This window comes from Rhinolophus sinicus, chromosome 2 (genome assembly GCF_057876585.1).
Source record: "Rhinolophus sinicus isolate RSI-liver-muscle chromosome 2, RSI-T2T, whole genome shotgun sequence".
NCBI classification, from domain to species: domain Eukaryota; kingdom Metazoa; phylum Chordata; class Mammalia; order Chiroptera; family Rhinolophidae; genus Rhinolophus; species Rhinolophus sinicus.
In genome coordinates, this window is record NC_142502.1 from 95,548,896 (window position 1) to 95,570,189 (window position 21,294).

The 21,294-nt window shown below is 48.5% G+C and overlaps 1 protein-coding gene across 3 annotated transcripts in view; it reads right to left on the minus strand.

The window, feature by feature from the left end:
- Positions 1-21,294, minus strand: part of CUL9 (cullin 9) — a 35,278-nt gene that overhangs the window by 9,423 nt on the left and 4,561 nt on the right. For all 3 annotated transcript variants that reach the window (XM_019738396.3, XM_088795715.1, XM_088795714.1), the window contains 25 exons: positions 20,934-21,069; positions 20,595-20,788; positions 19,919-20,324; positions 19,309-19,501; positions 16,221-16,428; positions 14,072-14,268; positions 13,498-13,715; positions 12,437-12,686; positions 12,243-12,348; positions 11,285-11,512; positions 10,910-11,000; positions 10,601-10,772; positions 9,162-9,267; positions 8,773-8,868; positions 8,359-8,534; positions 7,950-8,083; positions 7,418-7,597; positions 7,123-7,232; positions 6,833-7,015; positions 6,531-6,691; positions 6,025-6,253; positions 5,746-5,935; positions 804-949; positions 536-665; positions 185-384 (listed from right to left, as the gene is read on the minus strand). In XM_019738396.3, the coding sequence (XP_019593955.3) occupies positions 185-384; positions 536-665; positions 804-949; positions 5,746-5,935; positions 6,025-6,253; positions 6,531-6,691; positions 6,833-7,015; positions 7,123-7,232; positions 7,418-7,597; positions 7,950-8,083; positions 8,359-8,534; positions 8,773-8,868; positions 9,162-9,267; positions 10,601-10,772; positions 10,910-11,000; positions 11,285-11,512; positions 12,243-12,348; positions 12,437-12,686; positions 13,498-13,715; positions 14,072-14,268; positions 16,221-16,428; positions 19,309-19,501; positions 19,919-20,324; positions 20,595-20,788; positions 20,934-21,069 (4,440 nt within the window). The remainder of the gene's footprint in view (positions 1-184; positions 385-535; positions 666-803; positions 950-5,745; positions 5,936-6,024; positions 6,254-6,530; positions 6,692-6,832; positions 7,016-7,122; positions 7,233-7,417; positions 7,598-7,949; positions 8,084-8,358; positions 8,535-8,772; positions 8,869-9,161; positions 9,268-10,600; positions 10,773-10,909; positions 11,001-11,284; positions 11,513-12,242; positions 12,349-12,436; positions 12,687-13,497; positions 13,716-14,071; positions 14,269-16,220; positions 16,429-19,308; positions 19,502-19,918; positions 20,325-20,594; positions 20,789-20,933; positions 21,070-21,294) is intronic.

Below are 21,294 nucleotides of genomic sequence, written 5' to 3' on the forward strand. Positions count from 1 at the left end.
CTTGTCTCTCTGCCTTCTGTCTACCCTGTCAGGAATAGAAAACCCAGACAGAAATGTTACCTACAAGGTGTCACACTGAGAGCGTTTACCTTCCCTTATGGTGACCCTGGGCACCTTATGGTGACCCCCAACCCCCAGCATGACTCCCGCCCTCCCCTAACTTCACGGTCCCCTCTTTGCCTACCATACAAACCAGCTGATCAATGTGGAGGCCCTTTTCCCCATGAGCCTTGAGAATACGGACAAGAAGACAGATCAGGAGGTTCCTCTTCTGTTCAAGGGTTCGGCCCTCATCCTTCTCTACATCCAGGTACTCCTGGGGAGGTATCAGCCACCGGGCCTCCCCACAGGGCCGGAGCCCAGGCTCACGAAGCCGCAACACACCTGGAATGCACTCCCAGTCCGTACCCGCGGAGGAGGAGGGGCAGATGAGGGGGCGAAGGAAACCCCATTCTCGTTCCCTACTACACTACCCCCCACCCTGAGAGCCCCACCCTCTATGCGCAGCATCCCTGGTCAGCCCCCATTGACCTACCCCCGTGTGGAAAGTCCTGACCCTCATGCAGGCTCAAAGGGCCCTTCTCAGACGTGAGGGGCAGAAGTGCCTGGCGCAGCAGCTCCGGGGTGAGGGCAGCATTCTTCAGCAAGGATTCTACTGACACCTCCTGGTGAGGAGGAACAGGGCCAGTCAGAGGGAGAGAGTTAAGGGCCAGGAAAATATGAGGGAAGGAAGGAACAGAGTGAAGGAGAACAGTGGCAGACAAGGGGGAAGAAACGACAGAGAGGCTGAGGAGCGGAGGCACCTCTGTCTGATTGAAATTCAACAGCAGCCACATCTGCACGGTGGACACATGCAGGGTCTGGTCCCCAAACTGCAGCTCAGCCCGGCCCAGCCATGTCCACTGCAGTCGCCGATGTGGTCCCATGTCCAGAACTGGATGGTTCTGACCTGGGAAAGTGTGGAGGAGAAAGGCAGAGACAAAGAGCAGGGGAAATAGGGAGTTAGGGGTTCGGGCGAAGGTGTACCCTTAATTAAGATCTGTTCCTGCTAGTCTCTGTGGGGAGGAGGGCCGAGGCAGTCACAGACATAGAGGTGCTAAGCTTCCAGAGCTCAGCCTCCTCTGTGACACACCAGAGACCTGAGTTTTGCCCTTCCTTAAGGAGCTGACAGTTGTAAAGGCCCATGAGGCTGGGTTTTTCCTCCTCCGGTATCACAGTTCCGGCAAGGGTGAGCCTGGGATGTTTGCTCATGCCAGGAAGCAAGGACACTGTCAAAAGGAGAGAGCATCAAAGGGAGCCAACCTGAGAGGTACTCGCTGGCCCAAAATGGGACAATTTGAACGTCAAAAAAATAACACTTGCGATGGATTGAAACACATGAAATATTGTAAAAATCCATGAGTTCATAATGATATATATTTTTAAGAGATCTCATTGGTCATCTTGGAGTTTGCTAGAGAAGTGGTTCAAAATAAAGGGGAGGAGCAAAGAATCAAGCCTTTCCTGTATCAACTGTACTTCAGGGTAACTAAAAAGTTGATGAGAGGAAGTTTCTCTTTATAGAGGAAGCATTCCAGCTAATACATGAAGGAATGACAAAACTAGCATATGACTAGTTTGTAACCCCTAATGAAACGATAAACCTAAACAATGATAATGAATGACTGCATAGTGAAAAGCTGATGGGAAACTAGATATAATGTGTACATCAGACTGACAACACTGAAATCCATTGATCCATCTTACTATCACAAAGAGAGACAGCTAGACGTAACGCACCTCCTGGAAGAAGTACACAATACCACCTAGGGATTTGCCCAAGAAATCAAACCCAAATCTGAATAAGCTTCTATGGCTAAATATCAGTTTTTAGGAAATAAAGGTGATAGAGGAACATGCTAGAGGACACCAAGTGGATGATATAATCAGCAAAATCCAGCCTGTCAACAAATCCATTTGGCAAACAACCCAGTTTCCTCCACAACCAATTTTTGGGGGGTGGGGGGGTGCAGTGGGGAGAGGCAGGAACCTACAGATTAAGGGAGATGAAAGATATACCTCCACCAAATGCAATGTGTGGGCTTTGTTTGGATCCTCAATAAACAAAAAGTAATTTTAAAAACATGAGATAATTAGGGAAATATGAACACTGTGCATTTGATGATATTAGAAACTATTAACTTCTAAAGGTTTAATAATTATAGTGTTCTTGCTTTTAAAAAGAGTCTTTATCTTTTAAATTTGAACACTGGGGAAATGGGTGGGAATATACTCATAGATGAAACAAGACTGGCCATGAATGGATATATTGGCGTTTATCTATTAAGTGATACACTATTAATCTAATGTGTCTACTTTTGTGGATGTCTCAAGTCTATCATAAAAACAATTTTAAATGAGGGTGAAAATAAGCCATTTTCAAACAAAAGCTAATAATGTTTTCCACCAATACCCCCTCAATGGAGAAACTTCTAAAGGATGGACTTTAGGGGAAAAATTGAATTCAAAAAGAAGGATCAAGATGCAAAAGGAATGTTGACTAAAGCAACTAGTATTATGGCAAATCTAAACATCAACTGAATAAACAGTAATAACAATGACTAATAATAGATAATTCTAAAACACTGAACAACAATAACAAGCAAGATGGAAGTTAGAATTGGAATTAAGATTTTTCTATGGTCCTTTTATTGTTCAGGAAGGTGGGAAGTGATATTATTAACAAATCAAACATATAGGTTAAAAATATAAATGTAATCAACTATAGAAATAGAATGCATGACTTCCAAAACTGAGAGAGACAAAAAGGAATTTAAAAAAAAATCAATCCAAAATAAGAAAAAAAGCACAAAAATCCAGGGTAGAACCATACCTATAAAGGTATTCAATTTATTATTATTATTTTAACTGTACATATGTTTTATATATTTTGTGTATATGAAGTAACTAAAAATTTAAAATATAAGGGTAAACAATAATACAAAATAAAGGGTTAAAATAAAAGCCTTACTATCCTCACTCATAGTAATTATAAATAGGCTAAAATTGACAACGGAAAAAGAGAGACTGTTAGGCTGAATACAAAACAAATGCTAGGTATTTACAAGACACATGCCTAAAATATAAGAGTATGACAAAGTTAAAAGTAAATGGATACTGGGGGAAATTCTCATGAGAGTAGAATATTGGCATGGTTTTAAAGTACCTATCCCAACAGACTTCTTATAAATAGTAGCAAGGGAAAAAATATTAACTATACAGTGGAGAAATCAAACAACCTCTTGACCAGGTTGTCAAAATGAACAACACAAAAGAGGGACAGATAGAAATTGTGTGCTCCAAATGTAATACCCTGAGAAGCACACGACATCACTTACTTAGTATTCTGGCCATGAATACATAACCTGAATCTAATCACAAGACAATACCATACAAATTTAAAAGGAGAAACTATTTAGAAAATTTTAAAGGACTGTACTCTCCAAAAATGTCAGTGTCATAAAAGTCAAAGGCTGAGGAATTGTTCCAGATTAAAGGAGACTAGAAACATGACAACTAAACGTAATGGGTGATCCTGGACTGAAAAAAATAAAAAGAGAGAGAAGACATTATGGAGTCAATTAACAAAACTGGAATATGGAAAGTAGATTTGAGTATTATACCAATGTTAAATTTCTGAAATTGATAAATGAATTCTGTAAGAGAATACCTTTATTCTTAGGAAATATGTATTAAAGTATTTAGGGGCAAGGCCAGCATATAGCGTAATTTACTCTCAATGATTCAGGGGAAAAAAGTGTGTGTGTGTGTGTGCGCGCGCGCACGTGCACGCACAAGCACACGCCCGCTTACACACACATACATATATACACATTTATATATATACGCACATTTATATATATGCATATATACACAAAGAGCAAATGACAAAAGCAAAATGGGAAAAATGTTAACAAAATGTAAACTTGGATAGAGTATGTGGGTGTTCTTTGAATTAATCTTACAATTTTTCTATAAGTTGGAAATTATTTCCAAATAAAAAATAATTTTAGGTAAAAATATAACTGAATTGTACACTTAAAGTGGTTAAAATGGAAAATTGTGTTATTCGTATTTTACAATAAAAGAGACCTAAAAGATTTATCAATCCAAACAAAAAGGAAAAAGATAGAAAAAGATATACTAGAAAGATAGCTGTAATATTACTACCAGATAAAAACAGATTTTAAGAGCTTTCCTCGAAAGAAGGTCACTTCATAATAATTAACCATAAAGATTCTAAACCTGCATAGTCCATTGTGGTTGCCATTAGCCACATATGGCTATTTAAATTTAAACTGGTTAAAGTAAATAAAATTAAATATTTGGTTCCTGAATTGAACTAGTCACATTCAAATGGTCAATAGCAACAAATGGCTATCATATTGAACACAAAGCAGAAAAGAACTTCTCCATCATTGCAAAAAGTTATATTGGACAGCACTGTTAAACGATTTTAAAGTTTATGTAATAACAGTCAAAAATATATAAAACAAAATGTATGTAATTAGAAGTTTAAAAATTCACTATTATAAAGGTAGATTTTGGCACATCTCTCTTAGTAATAGATCAAGCAAACAAAAATAAGTAAGGTTACAGAAGATTTGAACAATGTAATTAACAAGGTCAATTTCGTGAAATATGTAGAATCCTGTGTCCAGCAGTTGAAAAATATACATTCTTAATAACGCATGGAACACTTATAAAATTTGACAATCTATCTATTTGGCCAAAAAAGAAGTATCAAATTGCAAAGATTCAGAAAATAGAAACCATATTCTTTGGCCACAATGGAATGAAGGTTGAAATCTAAAACAAAACGATAACTAAACAAATGAAACAAAATTTGCTTGAAAATTTTAAAATCTACTTCAAAAATATTAATAAATAAAAGAAGTAATAATGAAAATTAGAAAATTCTTTGAACTAAACAATAATAAAAATACTACATAATAAATCTTATTCCACATCCCAAACGTCCATCAGCAGCAGGAAAGATAAATATATTCCTACAATGGGATATGACTCAGCAATACAAAAGAACAAAGTAATGATACAACTGACAAGCTGGATCACTCCACAGACATTAGGTTGAGTGAGGGAAATCAGACACGGCGTAATACATACTCTGTGATTCCATTTACATGACGTTCAAATACAGGCAAAAATCTATGGTGACAAAGGGAAGAATACTGGTTTTTCTTAGAAGATACTGACTAGAAAGGGGACATGAAGAGGAAAGCCTTTGGGCGTGCATCTTGATCTGGGGGGTGGTTACGGTAGTACAGATGGATATAAAATTCATTAAGTCATAATTAAGATTTGTGCACTTTACTGAACACTAATTATATCTCAATAAAAAAAATCTAAGAAACAAACCCAAAAATCTTACAGAATGCAGCTATAGCAATATTATGAGGGAAATTAATAGCCTTAAATACTTTTATCTAGAAGGAAGTGCGAAAAGACTAAGCATGCAACTTGAAGTCAGAAAAAGAAAAATAGAATGAATTCACACAAAGTTGAAAGAAATAAGAGAAATTAAGAAGATCTAACCCACACTCTTTCACCCTCCCCTAGGAGACTTATCCCTAGAGCCTATGCTACTTTTTATCTACGTATTCCTCTCCAAAGGTCCTCTCCTAGTCCTCTCTTGCCACCCCAAATCTCACCCCGATCTCCAATTGCCTGTCCCTATCTCCTCACTCTGGCTGTAGAAATTGGAGAAGCGGTCAAGGGCATCACAGAATTCTGTGGGAAGGCACTTTCTGGGATGGTACAGGTAGCAGAGTGGCGAGACTGGCCAGCAACGTGGTGATAGGACCAGTATAGAAACTGTAGGACTTGGATCTTCGATAAACAGTTCTTTCTCAGTCTCCTCTTCCTCCTCTTCCTCCTGAGAGACAGAAGGATTTCAAGGGCTCCCTTCTTTGGTCTAGTCTTCTCCTGCTCTCCTAGTCTCCCACTCTTTTCCCTTGCTCTTACCTTCTCTTCTTCCAGGCCCTCTTCCTCCTCACTCTCCTGCTCCAAGAGCAGCTTGTCAAGCTGCTGAAGCTGGTAGACGTGGAACTGGCGCTGCAGCTCCTCAGAGGTGCTCAGACTCTGCAGCATCTGCTGGGGGAGGCGGTTGGGGAAGCAGGGACCGATCTGCTCCAGCACGGCCCCCTCCAGCCAGCTGGAGCCCAGGCTCAGGAGACGGTCCGCCATGTAATGCCTGCGGCACACACAGCCCAGGCAGAGCCTCAGTGTGGGCGCTCGGCATGGCCCGGCCTCCTGTTCCAGAACGTAGGTCCCTCTGTTGCAGCCGGCCTGAGTCACAGGCCCTACCTCACCGCTTCCTTTCCACTCCCTTTCCACCAATGCCACGGACATCTCTGGATCTTAACCCCACCCCCACCTCCTTCCACATGTCATCTTCCCTCTGAGGCTTACATCTTCACCCTCACTAGACTCTCGGCCTCCCATCCCTACCTCTCCAGGTCTGCACTCACTGGTAGAAGTGCTCAAAGGTAGTGGCCAGCTCTAGGCCAGACAGGACCATGATGGGCTCCAGGTGCCGCTGAAGCTGCCCCAGCATTTCCACACCAGCGGCCCCACCAATCAGGCGGCCCTGAATCTGTTGGTCGATGTGCCTGGCAAACTGTTCACTCATCTGGGGCAATGGAAAGGGTACCAGTGAACCATGAAGAGGTTGTGGAGAAGGAGAGTGGGGAGTGGAAGGATAAAGGGCAGAGGAAGATGAGCCTCAAGCAGGAGCCCACAGCCCCCCGGCTGGGAAGCTGGTGGTACTCACGTGCGTGGCGGTGAGGAAGGACTGCTGCAGCAAGGCGCCCGAGAAGCCACTGCGCAGGGCCAGCATGAAGGCTGCCCGAGGTCCGAAGAGCTCTGAGCTGGCACTCTGCAAGTGCTCATAGAGCGTACAGTAACGTGGTACGAAGTCTGGGGTCCTCCAGGCTGCAGCCAGGAACCTGCTGACCTGAGGAGAAAGGGCAAGAAATCAAAGAAAGTCCCGGAATGTGGACGGCCGAGCCGACACCCACCTCCCCGCCCCCCACCCCCAGAGTTCAGCTTCCTTCTGCCCACCTGCTCCTGTACCACGCTCAGCCAGCACTGCGTGAGGTTCCTCAGGCTGCTGCTGGGAAGAACAGGTGAAGGCCCAGGGCTCTGATCCCGACCCTTACTCATCTTATTGACTGTGGAGACAGAGGGCAAAGGGAGGACTTTCATCTCAGGCCTTGGAGGAGTCCTGGGGTCTTGGGTACTGACCCCCAGAAATGCCCATAACAAAGCAGCATGGAAGAGTAAAATCCAGGATGGGGGGAGTCAGGTATCACCACTGCCCAGATTCTTAGCTCAGCTGGCCACGGCTGGGACTTACGGGGCCCGGTGCACGGCTCAGGAGAAAGCCCAGGAGGAGGCTCCACGTGCACCAGCAAGTGGCAGAGGTGACGAACCCGAGAGGCAAAGGACGCTGCTCGGCTCAGGGGATTCCGAGAGCTCTCCCTCTGCTCTAAGTACTGACCCAGCAGCCATCCCAGGGAGCTCACTCCTTCAGCGTCTGAAAGAAGACAGATCAGAAACAGGTCTCCGTGGGAAATGGGGAACGGACAGCCCGGGAGGAGGACAGAGAAGGAACAACTGTACAAAAAGATTTGGGGGGCAGCAGGGCCCTAGTCCTCCCCTCACCAAGGTTTGCCTCAGCTGGAGTCTGGGGAGATGGTAACAGGTTGGGGGTGGGGTGGAGGGGAAGATTCAAATACCAGTCTCGGGGAGCAGTCCCTGAGGCAGGAAGGAAAGGAACTCTGAGGTGACAGCCTTCAGGGATAAGGAGGGGAACCAAGAGCATTAAGTGAGCCAGTCCCGGGGATAATGACAGGGGCTGGTTAGTGGGGCCGGGTCGGGATGGTTACCAGGGGAGGTGATATTCTGCACCAGCGGGCTGACCAGGGCCTCCCAGCAGGTCTTGCCCAGGGCTTGGGCAGCTTCGCTGTCAGGGAGGAAGCGGTCAGCAAAATTCTGCTCGTGGCGCAGAACCCTGTTCAGTCTGAGAACAAAGAGTGTGTGGCTGAAGATGAAAGGCACCGATTCCCTTGAGGCCTCCACTCAAGGGCAGTCACCTCCCAGTCGCCCCACGTTTGGTCCCTTCCCAGCTCTCCCCTAGCAGCACACACTTCTCACCTCTGTTCACTTTCCCCTCATGTCCTGGCTGCTGCTGTTCCTTTCAGACTCCCACAGGAGCCTGTCTCCCGCCCAGCGTCCTGCTCCCCTTAACCACCTCCCCTCCTGCCTTCAACCAGGCCCGCCTCCTGCCCCACCCACCTGGGATAGAGCTGGAGGAGGCGCTTGCGGTCCTCGGCTATGTCCTGGCTCCAGGCTTGTGCCCAAATTGTATAGAAGAGACATGTACGGCGACACAGCTGCTCTCGGAATAGTGGCCAGAAGGTGGGCTTGGGGCCCAGGACCTCCACACCCCGAACCCGGGTGTCGATGCCACCCTGTAACAATCACAGACCTATCTGTCACCTGAGCCACTCGGTCAGTCACCAGGCTCTACCAAAGCCAGGCCTCACACCCGGAGTTTTCTAGAGCTACTCAACACAGTCCGACATCTCTGGAACTCAGTAGGTTCCCGGCCCATCGCCAAGCGGACCAAGGAGGAACCCTGGCCTGAGCCCGGCCCCCAGATACTGGAGAACCCGGAACCCTCGCCCCCAGCCTCCTCCCTCGCCGCACCTGCTGGCAGCGCTTTATGCGGATCTGAATGATGGGCCAGAAGCGGTTCAGGTTCTCCAGGAGGGTCACCCGGCTGGCGGAGGGCATCACATTGACCTGGTGGGGCAGGGGAGGAGAAGGAGAGACACAGCTGTCACTTTCAGAATTGGGGACGGAAAGCGATTGACAGCAACCAAGTTTGTGCTGGTGTGCGCGTGTCACTGCTCCTGCACGGGACCCCTGCACCTACACGGCTCCACACCCCTAATTCCACTCTGCTTCCAAGGCAGTGCCTGTCCAGGAGGAAGGGACATGGGAATTCCCTAGGGACCGGGTCCTTCTGCTAAGGCTCTGAAACAAACAGAACGATGGGGAGTCAAGTGAAGGGAGGTGGACACGAGGGCCCTCACCGTGTTGAGCTCAGTGCTGACGCAGCTGGGGCTGTTACCCCCAAACACCACCACCCTGGCCGGCATGTAACTGGAGTCCTCACTGGCCACCACCAGAGTCAGCTGCCTGGGAGAGGAGAAAGGAATTGGTTAGAAACAGGACCGTGATCTTAGTTCAAAATGACTTCAACCCCCCACTTTCCCCTTAGACTCTAGTCCCTCTGCTTAAGCGTCCGTCTTCCCCAGACTCTCTGCTCTCGTCATATCTTCCCCCAAAGTGACTTCATTTAAACCCATACTGTCAACTAAGAATGAACGCCCTAATGACTCCCAATCACCTCTCTCTCCTAACCCACTCTCCCGAGCTTTCACACTGTACATCGCACAGACATTTCCATGTCAGGCTCACAGGCATCTCAGCGTCAACGTGCCCGAAGGGAAGGATCAGCTGTCCACAGAAACCTGCTCCTCTTCCTCTCTCTCTCGGAAAAGAAAACTGCCATCCACCCAGGCCTCAAACTACGACACTGCCACAGGGACTTGTCTCATCCGGCCCAGGGCAAGTCCTGTCTCCACTCTTAGATCTCGCAGTCCGTCACTCCCTGGCTATTCCCAGTCCCGCTGCCTACCTGGAGACACTCATCATTTCTCAACCAGACCTCTGCATAAATCTTCCAACGTTTTCGTCTGGCATCCACCGCAAACTCCTGTAACTGCCCGAGTGAGTTTCCTAGGTGAAACTGGTTTTGTCTCTTCCCTTCTTAAAACCCTTCAATGGAGCCCCAAGTTTCAGAATAAAGCTCAAACTTCTTAGCTCACAAAACTCTTTGTGGTCTGGTGCGGCCTACTTTTCTGGCTTCATCTCCTGCTTCCTTGCTCCACACACCCTCCATTCCAGCCAAACACATTTACTTCAACTTCCCCAAAACTTTCTTACTTCCATGTGGCACGCAGGCTGTGCCTCTTCCTGGAGTATCCGTTGCCCTCTCTTTATCGCGCTATTTTCGACTTCCAAACTCAGCTCAGTCGACTCCTTCTGGAAGCCTTCTCTAACCTCTCAGTTGGCCTCATGATCCCGAGCGCACGTCGACCACAACGCTTTTTCCTACTCTATGCTCTTGACTTTTCCAGCCTGGCTCCCTAGCTACCCTGTAAGATCCCTGAAGACAGGGCCCGTATCTTATTGCTCTTGTGGCCCAGACCCTTGCACAGAGCCTGGCACTGAGTATACATTAAACAAATATCCACAGGAAGAGTGGAAGTCAGTTGTTGAGCTCCCTCAACACCAAGCACAGGGAGTGGCCTCTGTCTGTACCTGTTGGGGAAGCACGTCACCTGGCTCAGGAGGGGAGGGCTATCTATACCCAGCACATAAAGGCAGGCCCACTGTGTGTCTGTCTATTCACTGCACAACATTTGAGTTATGTTTCTCGGGGCTGTGTATGTGAGTGTGTCCACACCTAACGAGAACACCACGGCGCATGTGCAAGGTGATGTAGTGGGAGCCGGTGCTGCCGTTGGACTCCCAGTAGGTCTTGGGGTTGCGGTCCGTCAGCTTGCCGGCCCGGTGCGGGTTGGAGGACACCTCCACCTTCTCCCAGCACTTGTCCTCTTTCACTTCTACACTGGAGCCTGGGGGCAAGTGGGAAGGGGTGGCTGTCACAGCCTGGTTAGCTGAGAGAGAAAAGGAAAGGGACTGGGGAGCGGGAAGGGAAAGGGGGAACAGACGCTGGGGTGGGAGCCAGGGGAAAGCAGATGGGGGCACGCACCCTGGCAGAGATGCCTGAGGAACACGTCAAAGAAGGGAATGTTGATGGGTCGGTGGGTTCGTCTGTGGTCTTCGATCTGACCCAGCACCATCTGCAGCCGGAACACCAGTGAGGAAAGAAAAGGGAAGGGGCGGGGAACACAGAAAAACACACAGAGACATATGTGGAGAAAGAATGAAGGAGCAACAGGAAACTCAACCCATTTTCCCCCAAATTTTGGCAGAACAGGGCCATGTGGGGGAAGGTTGGGAAACAAGTACCTCAGATCTGCTCCCACTCATGCCCACCTGGGACACCAAATGGGGACACACACTGGACCCTCTTTCCCTGCTCCCGGCTTCGTCTCCCTTAGTTCCGTCCCAGGAGCCTCCTGACCTGAATGCAGCCAGCCAGGATGCTGGACGTGAGGCTCCTGTAGAGCTGGGCGTGCTTTTCACACTGCGTCACCAGGTTCTGAAGCTCGCAGGCTAGCAGCAGCTGAACCGAGTGCTTGTCCATGACTTTGATGAGCGCGTCCCTGGTGCCCAGGGCGCACAGCGCCACCGCGCAGTCCTTCTGCGTCGAGGCCAAGCGATGCAGGAAGCAGAGCAGCTCCTGGACGATCTGAACCCGGAGCCACAGAGATGAATGTATGGGAACCAAGGGCAGGCCAGCTCAGGGCGGAGGAGCGGGTTTAGTAAAGCGAATGTGGTGGCTGAGGTTTTGGAGAAACTCAGAAGCCCCGGGAAAGGAGAGTACCCAGGACAGGCTGGAACAGAAGACTGGGGTGCTGGGATTCCAGAGTGAGGTGGCTGGAGCGGGGCCTGGCTTCTCAGGCTTCTTCCTGCCGGGGCCCAGCTACCTCAGGAGCCAACCTCAGTGCCCGAGCCTCGCTCACAACGCACACACCCCGAAGGGTGGAGCGCAAGGAATGTCTAGACTGCTGAATGTGGGCTTCTCCTAAACCCAGAATCTAAAATCCAGGTACAGCCAAAAGGTTTATACAGGCGTATCTCGTTGTATGGCGCTGCGCTTTATGGCGCTTCACAGATACTGCGTTATTTTTTACAAATCGAAGGCGAGACCCTCTACCAGCAAAAAGATGACGACTAGCTTTACTGTGATCCTCGCTTTACTGTGGTGGTCTGGAACCGAACCCACAATATCGCTAAGGTGTGCCTGTACTTTCAAAGTGCCAGTTCTGGAGACTCTTAGATGACATTAGTCTTCTTCTTACTGACGCTCCCAGTGTCCAGACCCATCCAAAAAAGCTATGCGGGGCCCTCCACAGGTAGCCGATGCCCCAAATGCTGCCTTTCCCTCCCCCCCCCCTTACCAGGGCTCTGGTTGGTACCTCAGAGTCATTGCTGGGGCCAGTCAGGCAGTTGAGGCAGGGCTCCAAGACCTCATGCCAGGGGAGGACCATCGCCTCCGAGTGCTCCAGCAGCCGGGTCATGACCCTGGTGAGGGGATGGAAACAAGTGACATCCCTACAATCCTCCAGCTCCCCTTGCCTCCAATGCCCGGATGCCCAAACAGGCCCCTCACCTCAGCGAGGTGAACAGCAGACTTTTGTTGGGCCCAGGGGCATCCAGAGTCCGCAGCAACAAGAGGAAGGGCTGGGTCTCGTGCTGGAGGCGCTTGAGGAGGGGCTTCACAGCATCCCCCGGGCCCCCCTCACGGCACAGCACACGCTCCAAGTCCAGGAGGAGTTCCGCAGATGGGCCCCTTACCAGGGATTGGACCAGCAGCTCAGGGGAACCATCCTGGCCCTGGGAAACGGGGGTCTCCACTGGTGCTGCACAGATACACAGGAAGAAGAAAACAAGTATGAAGAGGAGTCATACAAGTTGGTCAAACCAAGACATGGGCAGTTCCTGAAGATCACGCCCAAAGCTTCCTCCCTTTTGGAGGATGTCTGCCGTTTCTACTAAACTGGGGGATTTCCTTTTCTGTCCCCAAATACATACCTAGATACGTCTGAAAAAAAGTCTAGTATGGCCAACACCGTCAAGTTTATACATCTTTAATAACCTACGCTCACATAATTACATTTGATTATTAAATGGTAGCTGTACTGTTACACAAACCAATAAACGTTAGATGTTATAATTATAATATATCCTTGTACTACCTAGCATGGGGGCTTTAGAGATACAGATTAAAAGACACATAGTGCTTATTTCAACTCCCCCCCCCCCACTCCTGGGTTTTCATTTGTTTGTTAAACACAAAGGGTGTCTTCCCCATGACATCAGTATTTCGTGTTTCTACTCACAAACTCTCTGTACCGTGAGTTATAATTCCTCTAAAGAAAGCCTCTCTGGAAGTCGTTTCAACCAACCCTTCCATGGCTAATGAGACTGGGCCGAACCCAGACCAGACAGACGGCAATCCTCCTACCTTTATTTCCTTGTACCTATCCTAGCGTCTCCCTGTCCTCTGGGTCAGAAAGTTCTACTGAAGACCTAACTTGAGCACCAAAACCCTCACTCATTTCCTGAAGGTTCCCTGTGCCCTTCCGGTAAGGTACAAGGACGTAAATGGTAGCCTTCCTGGCCCCGGGTGGCACTGATTCCTCAGCAGAACCACCCCCGCCACAATCGTACCTGTGTGCTCAGGACTGCCCGGCGGCTCTGAGTAGCGATTGAGAAGCATCATGAGGATGGTACGCGTGGTGGGCATGGGTTCCGTCCCCGGTGCTATCCCTGCGTGCCTAACCAAGGTGTCTCTCAGCTCTTGGGTTATAATCTGGTCTCCCAGAGTGTGGTGGTTGCACAAAAGCAGGTTGAGCAGGAGCAGGCCATTTCTCACTGCAGAGGAGCACCTGGGAGGATGGGGGGGATCCCGGGAAGAAATTGACAAAGAGTGAATGCAATGGAAACAGGAAGCCCGTGCACAGGGGAGAAGCCCTGCGACTGGGGAAAGGGTCCCAGGGGTCCCCAACCTCAGGTCACTCCTCCCAACCCCAGGAAGGAAGGTCGGGGTATTTCTGCTCTCTGGGAGTCACCCCACCCCCAACCACTTGGCCTCTCCTCCAACGACAGTCAAAGAGGGTCACCGATGTACTACCCGTGGGTAACAACATGAGGGGGATTTCTGGGGAGCACATGAGACTTGGGCAGAAGAGCAAAGGGCTTGGGGCTGAGCAGGACTTTGGAGAGTGGAGGGGGATGCCCTGACCCCTCCGTGTTCAGCATGAGGGTCACAGCGGCAGGCACAGTAAGGAGCAGGCTCTCAGAGCCAGGGCAGGTGGCTGAGTCGATGCTGGCGAAGATTTCTCTGGTCATCTGGGCATCAAACAACGGGTGGGCGGAGTCTCGGCCGGTAACCAAAGGGGGGCTTTCCGAGGAGCTGGCGATGGCTAGCATCTTCAGTGCCTGCGAGGGGGAGGCGGAAGAGGTTAGGAGAGGGCAGAGCCGCCAGGCCAAGGAAGGGGACGGCGAGGCCATCATCCTAGATCTCAAACCTTAGGGAAGCTCAGCTGTTCTCAAAGAGGTCAAGCAAGCGATCGAAATGGGAGAGGCAGTGATGGGACAGCAAATGCTAGACAACAAAAAAGAACAGAACAAAACACAGCAAACGATAAAATCTAAGGCTCAGCGGTGGTAGTATCAGTCCACAACGTCTCTCTACCAGCACCAAGGCGAGCCACGCGGGACAGCTGCCCCTCCTGTAGCGTCCCCTTGGGAGGGGACCCTTTCAGGTCATCTAGTGGTTGTCAAAGCTTTCCTTGAAGTTGTCTCCCTTCACGTGTGACCACTCCTACCTTTGCAAAACTTTTCTTCCCTGGAGTTCCATGACTTCCTGTCTTCCTGGTTGCCCTCCCTCTTTGGAGTTCCTCTGCCTTAAACACAGATGTTCTTCGTCCCCCTTCTCTTCTCACCCTGTGCTCCCTCCCTAGGCAACAGTGTCCACTCCCAGAGCTTCAGTTACCGCCTAGATGCCAACACCCCCAAATCTATGTCCCCTGGCCTCCGAAGCCAGTATCCCGCCCTCCTCAACAAGGCTACTTGGGTTGTCTCACAGGCAGAGTGGTTGGAATTGTGGGAAAAGATGCTTGTAACATGCAAACTTGTCTGCTAGTACGACGGGAAAAAATAAATCAAGATGAACACGGTACCACTAGAGAATGTTTCTCTTAGGGAAAGGGCTGACTCTTGAGAAGAAACACTAGGAATTAGAAATCATTCTCAGGACAACGCCCCTAATGAGGACTAGACCCGCCTCATGAGGCTTTCTCCCTTTGGCTACTCCACTCTCCCAATCAGCTGAATTCTGTAGATCTTAGTTATACACAAACTGATGCGATTTTGTTACAGGGCAAGAGTTTGACTTTGGAGGCAAATGCTGCATTTTGGTGACACAGTTTGAAAGGAGCAGGGAATTCTTGAAGCAGACATGGCCTGGACTACGAATGCTGGGCTGCCCCCGGGAGGACCACCACCTAATAGGCCATATAGGAAAGAGCCTCCCGGCCGCAAAGGACATGTGTTCCTGCCCACGCCGCCGCCCTTATGCGGTTGGAATCCATTCCCAGAACTGAGGCCTACCTGACCCCTCAAGGACCCTCAGGCTATACAGAGCACTCCCTGCCCACACACACCTCCTACTGGCCAGCACCTCTGTCGGGAGTAGTCAGGAAGTCAATTCTGTTAGGCTCCCCCGGATAGGGGCCTCCCTTCCCCCCTCTCTGGACCCAGGATGGCAAGGCAATGGCAATGTTGGCTTCGTTTTACCTACATTTGGGGAGGGGGTAGTTTCTGTGTAAGGGTACCACTAAGATCAAAGGGTAAAAAACAATTGTCACAACTAGAATATTAGTCTTTAACCAGATACCTAATTTCCCACTGCGTGGGAAATTCAACATACCTAAAAACTCAACTCCTGACCTTCTCCCCATACCTCTTCCTCCCCCCAAATTCTCCCACTTACTGTGTTTTCCTGAAAATAAGACCGGGACTCATATTAAGGTTTGCTCTAAAAGACGCATTAGGGCTTATGTTCAGGGGATGTCATCCTGAAAAATCATGTAGGGCTTATTTTCCGGTTAGGTCTTATTTTTGGGGAAACACGGTAATAAGTGGCTACCTCATCCATCCTGCTGATCAATTTTAAACCTGGGGACACAGTCTTAAAAACATCTTTCTCCCTTTCTCCAAATATGCACTCAATGCCCAAGACTGTCCAGCTGGAACTCTTGAATCCATGTGCACCTTTCTGTCCCCAGGTCTCCTCCCTGATCTAAATCAGCCCAGTACCTCCTCAAGACCAGCAGCCCCCCAACTTGCCCCTCTCGCCCATCGCTCACTGCCAGGCCCAGTGCACTCACCGCCAGCCCCGCCTGCTGCACCAGGACGGAAGTCTTATATTCTTGCATGCAAACCAGCACCGCGTAGATGCCACCCTCCCTGGCAAAGAGTGGGCGCCACTCGTGCTTGGTCATGAGCAGGTAGAGGAGGCGCAGGGCCAACACCACCACCATCTTCTCTCCCACCTGGTTGGTCAGCAGCTCCACCAGCGTCTTCACTAGCTTCTCTCTGACGGAGGAGACACAGGGGAGTTCTCCATCACAAGAGCCATGCCTGCCTCCCGGCCCCACCCTATCCACCAAGATCCAGTCCATCACCCCATCCCTTTCCAACCTGCTCCCCTTGTCTTAGGCTCACTCCTGATCCCCTCTCCTCTACAATCCAACTGCCTTCATGAAGGAGGCAGTGGAGCAAAATGGTTATGAACGCTGGCTCATTTCTTCAAGTAAATCTATAAATCCAGTGTTTAATTCTAATCAGAATGCCTACTACCAGGTTAAAAAAAAAAAAGTGACAGATTCAGGTACAGGAAGAGAAAATATGTAAAAATAGTCAAGAAATGTTTGGAAAAAAATAATGGTAGACTTGTATAATGGTTATCAAAATATAAATACAAACTTATAATAACTAAAACTCTAGAAATCATACAGGGTAGCCACACAGATCGATAGATGAGAAGAGAGGGCAGGATGGCATCTCAGCCAGTAAGAAGAGAGACCATGCAAAATGTGACATGGAGACACTTGGCTATCTATCTCAAAAAAAAAAAAAAAAGCTGAACTTTGCTTCACTGTATTTGTAAAAATAAATTGCAAACAGGTTTGGAAATAAATGTAAAAAACAAAATCATAAGATATTTTTAGAAAATATTTTTATAATCCTGGAATAGGATAGACCCTCTGAAGTGGGACACAAAATCTAGAAGCCATAAAAATGTTTAAAAAATACAGCAATATTAAAATCTAAAACTTTAGCACCATGAAAGACACTATCCACAAAGTTATGAGATGAGCAACGGAAGTTAGAAAAAAGGGCCAGCAGAAATGCGGATCGTGAGGGAAAGGGAAAAAGGAAGTCCCTCCAGAGTCCCTAAATCACAGCGAGCATCCCAAGGGGAAAAAAGCCGGGACTGACATCTTTCTCTACAGTGACAGAGATGTACATTGAGGGGGTGGCCTGGAAACTATGCAGGAAAGGAACACAAAAGGAGAAATTCTGGGAAAGAAGGCAAATAACGGTACTGGGAAAGTTCTGTTTTTCTCTGTCTTTTTCATGAGCTTTAAGATGACTACACAGTGCAGTAAGTACACTTTAAATATACATCCCCTTCTGTGGTCATGATTTCTTATAAACAGGGTAGCACACATAGGTAATACGTGTGAATAGTTATAGAAACATAAGGACGTTTACCAAAATGTTAAGTGATTATCTCTGCGTGAAGGGCTTTCAGATGACTTTTACCTTCATAATTTTCAAATTTTTTACAGTGAGCACGTATTATTTTACATTCGGAAAATAGTTAATATGATTTTGAAAGAAAAGGCAAGCGAAACATTTGAAACATAAATAACAGATTAATATGCAGAATGCCTATAAATCAATAAGAAAAAGAGGGGCCAGCCCGGTGGCTCAGGCGGTTAGAGCTCCGTGCTCCTAACTCCGAAGGCTGCTGGTTCAATTCCCACATGGGCCAGTGGGCTCTCAACCACAAGGCTGCTGGTTCAATTCCTTAAGTCCCGCAAGGGATGGTGGGCAGTGCCCCTTGCAACTAAAATTGAACATGGCACCTTGAGCTGAGCTGCCGCTGAGCTCCTGGATGGCTCAGTTGGTTGGCGCGCGTTCTCTCAACCACAAGGTTGCCAGATTCAACTCCTGCAAGGGATGGTGGGCTGTGCCCCCTGCAACTAGAAATGGCAACTGGACCTGGAGCTGAGCTGCGCCCTCCACAACTAAGACTAAAAGGACAACAACTTGAAGCTGAACGGCACCCTCCACAACTAAGATTGAAAGGACAACAACTTGACTTGGAAAAAAGTCCTGGAAGTACACATTGTACCCCAATAAATTCCTGTTCCCCTTCCCCAGTAAAAAAATCTTTAAAAAAAATAAATAAATAAGAAAAAGATAAAGACCCAATAAAAAGTGGGTAAAGGTAAGAACAGAATATTTATAGAAGAAGAAACACAACAAATGCATGCAAATATGCCTAACTTCACTAGAACTAAGAAGTTAAAACAAAGAAATACCAATCATTTTACATTTTGCCAATCTGATAAGATTTTTTTTTTAATGGTAATATCCAGCATTGGCAGGCATGAGGGAAAACAGATCCATTAGAACAGTGTATTTGAACTTGGACATAATTACATAGCAGAGTCCTATGCAGCAGTGAAAATAACGAGGCAGTTCTATGTGGATTGACATGGAGAGCCCTCTTAGACAGTCTGACTGTGGGAGAAAGTTGTAGAAACACAGAGTATGAGTATATATATTAAAACACAAACTCAGAAAATGTTCTACAGTCACACACACTAACAAATGTAAATTTAGAGGTAGGAAGGATACTGCCAAACTGACAGTGGTGAAAAGGGACTTCAGCTTTTCATTGCATGTTCTTTTACACTCTCCAGATCTTTAAAAATGAAAATGTATGTGTGTATTATTTATATAATTAAGGAATATGTAAAAAAACCTTTAAGATAGAAAGTCAGGAGAGAGGAAAAAAGAAGGGAAAAGAAAAAAACTCAAGTTCTAGAGCCAAAAGGACCTGGGTTTGAATCCTGGCTCTGCTTTCTGTCAAACTCTGGGTGAGTTAGTTAAATTCTCTAAGCCTCAGTTTTCTCACCCATACAATGGGAGAAAAACAGCAGTGACTCTTCCTCAGGTGATGGAAGAATTTAATGAGAGGATGCAAGTAAAACTTAAGAGCAGAGCCTGGCAGAGTAAGTGTTCCATGATAATATTTCACCCTCCTGCTCTGCTGCTCCTCAGGCTAACACTTTTTTCACTCCTTTCTAATTCTTGACCTTATAGCTCCTTCTCTCTTGAATACCCTCCTCCCCCTCTGACAGCTGAAACCATAACCTCTTCCCTCCCCACCATTCCAACCTCAGGGATCTGTCGGGACGGACCAGAGGGTGGTCCCGCTCAGTGACCTCCTCCACAGCCTGAGCAAGGGCATACAGCCCTGAAAGCTGCAGGTTTGTGTCCAAGCTGGATATCTGCACTGTGGCCACGACCACTGCCACACGCTGATCCAGGGAGCTGCGTGGACCTGGACCCCGCAAGGCTCTAGCCATTTCTGAAATGGATGAGGGAAAGGCAGTGGCTCAAGAAAATTGTGGCACCTCCAAGTTGGAAGTCCTTAAAGGTCAAGCCCAGTTATCCTACTGACATTTTGATACATTATTCATTCCTGTAACTTGCATTCAGAACTTTCCCATTTCTGTGTAAAGGATCTAACAGTCAAACAACGAAGATAAAGATACTCTGGAAAATGGACCCTCCTTTATCCAGGGATACTGAAGAAAGGGAGCCACAATTGATTGGATATAATCAAGGCCAAAGAAAGGAAAATGGATGCATGCTTCCAAAGCATTTTCCGATGTAAACGTGACCTTACTCCACGGCCTTCCCTCTACCCTGATTACCCAGTTCTCTGGGGACCACCCAGGACTTCTTCCAACTTCTTTGCCCTCCCTCCCAACACCTGACTCACCACTGGCTGCTTCCTTCATCTTGGGGGCCAGAGCCATTCCCTCAGTCACCAGAAGCTGGTTAAACAACTGCGAGTCACTCTGTGCCATGGGGGGCTCAGTTTTTCCCTTGGCAGGCTCTGCCTCTGCCTTAGGGGGCTCAGCCTTTGCTTTAGGGGACTCAGTCTCTTCCTCTGAGAAGTTGGCCTCTGACTTGGACTCCTCTTCTGGATCTGGGGTACAGGAGTGACTTCGTGAAGAAGACGAGCTGCTTCGTTCACCAGGTCGCTGCCCATACTTAGTGTAGATCTGAGAGTTGAGCAGGTCACTGAGGGTGCTGCCCTCAAACCGATTACTGAGAACTTGCAGCACACCCTCAGCCACCTCTACGGGTACGGAGATGTCCCCTAGGGCCTTTTTATCCAGGGTCTGTCAACAGAAGGGAGCATGCATATTAGGGACAAGCAGACACAAAGGCCCTGGGGACAGGAATAGGAAGTGACCTCCGCCCACCATGCCTTGCACACCTTCCGCATACCAGACCCTCACAGCATTTGTCCCTTCCCCCAGTAGGACCCCTCATACTCTCTAACCTCTAGCTCCAGCCTCCTCCTAAGCAGTCCCATATCTAGAAATCCCTTAGACAATCCCACCTCTGACCCCACTACAAACTCCCCACGTGGCTCAGGCCTGTGATACCTCATCCAAGTTCTCCCGAAGATTCTGAAAAACTGGCTGCTGCTCACACACGTCCAACTTCTTGATGAAGAAGAGCAGCTCCCACCACTCAGCCTGAGTGAGATATCCCAATGCCTCCTTCTTCTGAGGCTCGGGCTGAAGGTACGGCAAAGAGTAGAGCCCATCCACAGGCGTCCAGCCCCAGGAGGGAAGTGCTGAGAATACAGGCACAGGGGTCTCAGCACCCACTAGGAATAGGGTGGGTTTCTGAGTCTGGGGCAGCTCCTGGTTAAGAGCAGCTTCGCCCCAGCCACCGCTCCTCCGTTCAGACAGGCTGACGGTGCCCCCTCCAAGGCTCACCTGCGCCCAGTGTAGTGGCTCCTGCCCCCTTCTCCACAGCGGCTGAAGCCATATCCCCTGCAGTCTCCTCAGAACCCAGGATCTCTAGCATGTGCCAATGCACCCAGTAGGTGCGGCCCGTCGACTGCCAGAAGACCTGGTGTGGAGGGAGGGAGGCAGAAAGAGGGAAGAACAGAGAGGGCTCGCCCTCTGAGTCCTGTGGTGCAGGCTTGAGAGGACATGCTGGGCCCAGGCCTGGGGCCTACAGCCCTCAGATGCACACCTGCCCAGGCTTGGGAAGACCTCCACACAGCAAAAGGCTGCCTTTCCTGCCTCTCATCCCTTCCTCACCCTGAAGGCCTCTGCTCCTACACTCCCTCGC